Source organism: Pollicipes pollicipes, unplaced genomic scaffold (genome assembly GCF_011947565.3).
Source record: "Pollicipes pollicipes isolate AB1234 unplaced genomic scaffold, Ppol_2.1 Scaffold_6686;HRSCAF=7923_pilon_pilon_pilon, whole genome shotgun sequence".
Classification (NCBI taxonomy): Eukaryota; Metazoa; Arthropoda; class Thecostraca; order Pollicipedomorpha; family Pollicipedidae; genus Pollicipes; species Pollicipes pollicipes.
In genome coordinates, this window is record NW_023596921.1 from 28,902,624 (window position 1) to 28,908,404 (window position 5,781).

At 54.1% G+C, this 5,781-nt stretch overlaps 1 protein-coding gene across 1 annotated transcript; it reads left to right on the forward strand.

Moving 5' to 3' along the window:
- Positions 1–39: 39 nt before the first annotated feature.
- LOC119108723 (E3 ubiquitin-protein ligase RNF14) lies at positions 40–5,781 on the forward strand (the record flags this gene model as incomplete). The annotated part of the gene is given in 4 exon segments (XM_037232352.1): positions 40–150; positions 3,429–3,546; positions 3,866–4,038; positions 4,817–5,781. Coding segments are annotated over 4 exon segments (621 nt in total), but the record flags the coding sequence as incomplete, so codon positions are not given.

Sequence of the window (5,781 nt, forward strand, 5' to 3'; positions counted from 1 at the left end):
CCCGCGCGGGGCTCTGCTGACGGCAGGCGTGCTGCCCAGGTGCGGGAGCTGGTCGGCTCGGACCTGTTCGAGCGCTACGACACCATGCTCCTCAACACCAGCCTCAGCTCGATGCCCGACGTGGTCAGCTGTCCGCGCCAGCACTGCCAGGTATGCTCCGCCGGCGCTCGGGTAGGTGGCAGCACCGTCGGTCGACCCGTCTCCTGCCAACCCGCAGCGCAGTACGGTGTTGCCGACGGCGGCTGTACGGGATCTGCTGAGGTATGCGCTGTTGGCCTTCGTTTGCTCCATGCACTGTGATTTGATTTTTTCTCCTGGTAACTGGCAGGCATTAGATCTCTTCATGATATACTTGTCCCCCAAAAGATGGCCTTCTTCCTGTTCAATCCCATCCAGGACTAACTGTTGCAATCACGCTCTTTTTGGGGGCAGGCTTTCACAGCTAACAGCGCATCACTGGTTTAATAATTAGCCTTGACACTTGCGTCAGGCGAATTTATAGGGTCGGACCCACGGCAGGCAAAGCTTGTTGCGTGAGCCTGCCCTCACCATCCGATCGTGAAATATCAGGTGAAACAGCCGAGGGGTCCGTTGCGCCACGTATCCCACCACTCACCAGCATGGATAATGCTATTCCATTTAAGTTATGACCTAGGAGGCATGCTCCTCACAGCAAGGGATTGGTCGGGGCTATTTTAGGTCAGGTTTAGGTCGAGGCTATTTTAGGTCAATGGCCTCCCCTGACCGTCACGAAGCTCATTTCAGAAGCTTGTTGACGTATTTTGGATGGAGTTCTAAATAGCGTCATACAACACTTCTTATAGCAAGTTTTCCAGTAAAAAATGTTTTACCCTGGTCTGACACTCATATCTGACCGAAGGCTAATTGTTATCCTAATTTCAGTTGTTTCATGGTCTGAGAAGCCATCTCAAAGTTGCATCACATCGTCTTACACTCCGTTGTCGAATCAGCCTGAAAGATTCCGCAAGAAGTGACTAACCACTAGCTAATTAGGGTCTTCCGTGACAGGGCGGTTCGCCCGTATCGGCTTAAACCGCTCATTGGATAGCAACTGCACCTCCTTTATTGTCCAAATCCTAAGCGCTCCAATAATCGTCAGCAAAGAAAACAAACAGCAACACCGACCTCCCCGCTAAAAACTGGACTGAGATACTGCCGGCGCGATGTCCCAGTAAAGCGACACTTCCTCACATACGTGCTCTTGTGCGACCGCAGACTCGACAGTTTGCGGACTAAGTGGAATGATTATGACAGCGGTAATACTATGACAGTCCAAAAACTGGATAGCGTGTCACTTCATACTGACGTCGTTCGCAAGGCACAAATATGCACATGGACGGGGCTGGATTTCCCGCGGCGCCTACCAGTCTGCCAGGGTGAGAGGCGGGCGGCGCCGCATAGCTTCAGCAGTTGAATGCGTCGTAAAACCCCTATGACGCTCACGGCGGCCCATGAAAAGAAATATGCTCTACTTATTACAAAACCGAATGGTGTACCACCTCCGAGGAATGTACTGCTGTGCGGGCCCCCTGTTGCTGCATTGTGCCCTAGCGTGTTGTCCGAGGGCTTAGCTGGTCACTTCCCGTTTGTGATCTGCAGCTAAATGCGTGTTAGGAATAGGTTTGGCATGCTAGATTTCATAGAAACAATGGAAATGTATCCACTGACCTTGTTGAACAGCTGCATCTCTACTTAGACCTCCGAGACCCAGCAATGGCTCGTACGACATTTATAAATGCGTATCATTCTCGGATTGATCAATATAGCTTCAAAGTGAAAAATGCTTGTAATGGCCGGCAGTTCTGGCATCTATTAACACAGGACAGGGTTGGTGGGGAAAATCCAACAAGTCAAAACATGGGACAATATTATGTGACATATAACGCACATGGAAGTTGGCTTAAAAGTAGGATCATGTTCAGAATCACCGATGTCAATAATATAAACTTAAAGGAAATGTGGAAAGTGCTTCATAGGGTAGAGCTGTAAAGGGTAGAGCTGCTAATCCTAGCTGTTCAATTTTTGTGAATACTAATGTCTTACAAATAAACTGGAAATTACAAAGTCATTGAATAGTATTGTTAGCCCAGGAGCTCAAGGTCCTTAGCATCAAATTGTTTGTATGGTTGAAAGCCAACTAAATTACGTTCCCGCTCATCCAACACATGCGACCAATGTTCTCAATAGCTCTCAATCTCAAATTCACTTGCACAGCATGATATAATACAAGAAACGAGGAATTTGGATGCAAGTGTTAACGAAGTAATTGTTGAACTTAATAGCTTAACAGCTTAATATCTGCTTCAATCAAGCTCGAATTCATCAAACTCGTGCATTTTTAACAGGCGTCCGGGTGGCTGGCTGGATGCTTTTCGCTCGGGTGGGAGGGGGGGGGGGGGGGGGCAATTTGACTCCTCCTTGAGATCTCGGGAACTTAGAGAGCTAGAGACACCAAATTTACAGGTTGTGTTGACCTGTACGTGAACTCACATGGGCCAAATTTTTATGTTCCTAGGTCATGACTTCCGGGTCAAATAAGGTCAAAAAGATCAAATTCCAGGTTGGTCTCCAAAGTGCCCCCAGAACCCAGATCACTCTTTCCAAGCAAAAGGCAACATGCTCATGTAAGGTCATTGACCTTGTTTGACCTTTTGAAGGTCATGGCGACCGAAATAACGCAAGACTGCTCCGAGTTTTGCACTTGAATGAGCGACAAAGATTACGCTATGCAGTATACTCCGGAAAACAAAATGTTGACCCGGGTCATTTTGGGTTAATTACCTATTATGACCGCTAAAAAGTCTGTGGAAGATGTATTATGCGGTTCCTGCTGTCAATAAATTCTAAATGAGCACCGGAAACTATCCCGTACAACAAGCCCAAGAGTAATAAAACAGGATGGTTTTGACCTTGTTCTGACCTTCATAACTGACCTTAGGTTAACGTAATTTGCTCATCCAGTACTTGTGTTGCCTGAGAAAGCATCCCAGAGGTATATGGCTTCGTCTAACACTCCGTTGTTGCATCAGATTGAACGATTCCCTAGAAATTGACTTCGTTGAAACCACGGCCTGACTTTGACCTGCCATAGGTCAGTGACATTACAAGGTGCATCTAATTTTTTATACCAAACGATTCGCTGTTCAATAGCCTACAGCTATGCAAAATTTGGCTCGGCTACGCCGCGCCGTTCGGAAACCATTCTGAAAAAACCTTCGGGGGTCAATTTGGCCCACCCCACCTGAGCGCGTGTTGACGTTTGTCTGGTATCAGAACTGCCAGTGCCGCAGACGCGACTGGGTCCATGTGTAGCGGTGACTGTCGTTGGGTAGTGCCTGGTTGCGTGCTGCAAGCGCTGGGGCACTGCTGCGGGACCGGCCTGACTGACCATGACCCGTCATCCGTAGAAGCCGGTGATGCTCGACGCCGAGGACAACCTGGGACGCTGCGCCCACTGCCACCACGTGTTCTGCGCCATCTGCCAGAACGCCTCGCACGGCACCAACCCGTGCTCGATCAAGAGCGGTGAGTGCCAGCTCCGCTGCCGGCTCCGGTGGCGACCGGTCCGGCCCCGCTCCGTCACAGTGCCGCCAGCGCCGCTGCGGGCTCCGTCAGCGGCGCTCCGGCCCCGTTCCGTCACCGTGCCGTGCGGAAGCATCGGCGGGCGCTGACCGCATGGGAGTAGCCCCCAGGGACGGCTACAGTCCTGCAGTGAGGCGCGTGCGCGGTGTATGTGGAGGCCGCTTGCTACGGTGACGGCAGGGCGGGCGAGTGGAGCTGGAAGTGTGCGTCCTCCTGTCAAGGACAGCGCAGCCGTGCTGACCGTGCCCACGCCGCGCTCCAGGCGAACGGATGGAGCTGGTGCGGCAGTACCAGGCGGCGTCCAGCGCCGACCGCTCCGTGCTGGAGCGCAGGTTCGGCCGGCGCCAGCTGCAGCGGCTGGTGGAGGAGGTGGAGTCCATGAGCTGGATGTCGGACAACAGCGAGCGCTGTCCGCGCTGTCGCACGCCCATCGAGGTGAGACATCACTCCGCCAGCGCCGCGTGCTGCCCCGCCTAGCCAGGATCGGAGGCCACCATGGCCCGCCCCTCTCGGAGGTCACACACCGAGTTCGATGGGACTCTGGTATCCCCAGTACCGATCGGACGAGCAGCAGCTAGTCTTTGGTTAAGTCATAGGTTAAAGTGGCAGAATAATAGCCATGTTTTTCACCAAACTGGCGCGGCTGTTTGATACAATGGTGACAAAAAACATGGTGCCATCGTGTCTGAAGGTGCCGTGCTTACTTTGCCCGGAAGCCAACCCGTCGTTTCTTTTGTCAGAGTGCAATCGGCATCTCTTTATTGTGAGGTCGGAAGGTCATGTAATGCTGTCCAGGTCGCGGGTGATGTCATGTTCATATTAATGGGAGCAGCAGATAATTCGTTAATGGTCAGGAACTACGAGAAACGTGTGATACTGGGACGTGTGGGACTTTACAAAACGTGCGTCACGACACAGTTCATTGCGTGGTGTTTTCCGCGGGCGGCGGGTGGCGATATAATCCAATCCCGTCGTGTCAGTCTTCCCCCCTCCCCCCCCCCGCGACACACCGGCCGAGGCCGCGCCGTGGCACGCCCAGCCGAGGTCGCCGCCCGTTGTGCGGACCAATGTCGTAATGACGCGAGTCACACCATACGGCCGAGGAATTCCGTAACCTCCCCACCGCACCTCCCCCCCCCCCCCCCCCCCCCACCTGCTCGAGCGCTACCAAGTTGTGGCGTGTGCCACCGCTGACGCCGGTCCCTGGCGGCAGAAAATCGACGGCTGCAACAAGATGTCGTGCACCAAGTGCGGCACGCTCTTCTGCTGGTTGTGCAACGCCAAGCTGCCACGCGAAAACCCATACACGCACTTTAACGTGCCGGGCACGCCATGCTTCAACAACCTGTTCGCCGGCGTGGAGAACGAACCTCTGGACGTCGAGCTGGACGAGGACGAGGACGAGTACGACATCGGTTTCTTCCTGGACTGATGCTCCCCGTGGGCCTGCCGCTGCATCCGACTCCGGTACGCGCCGTCTCAGGGTTCTGCAGGGTTCCCTCGAGATCGCGAATGGTGTGGCTGTGGGCGCACGATGGCCGCCGCGCGCCGGTCTGCACCCCTGCGGCCGGCAGCGGCGACGGCGCCGGGGATGCGCCGCGTGACGGCACCGGCTGGCTGTGATGTGGGCTACTGCACGGCTGTGACCGGCGCGCCTCGCCAGGGAGCGGGCCGACGCCGCCGGCGGGCCAGTGCGACCGCTGTGACGGACGCGACCCCGCCTCCGCCTCCGGCCGGCACGGCCCGGCGCGGCCCGCCCTCGGATGCTGGCTGCCGCTCCCGGGGGCGATTTTGTACAGTGTGTCGGGCCATCTTTACGTTTCGTCGCATGAAGCGTCTTTCGTGTGCTTTCTGTAGTTAGTTGTGTGTTTTCATTGGAGCGTGCTCCAAGCGTATCAGCCCGTTGCGTTATGTATCGTTTGGGTGTGTATATTCCTTAAATGCTGTGCAGCGCGGCGCGGAGACCTACTTTAGCTCGGTGCTCTCATTTTGGAATCTGGCGATTGGGCGTGAAAACTGTACTGCAGGATAAGACTAGTTTTAGGAGTGACGTGTCAGTATGACATGTCGTTGTTCTGTTAGTAGCCTGTACAAGCATCTGTTCGGGGATTGGTAAGCAGATATTTTGCTGGCAATGGATTGCGGAAATATATGTACATGAAGATGCCGCGAAAATTT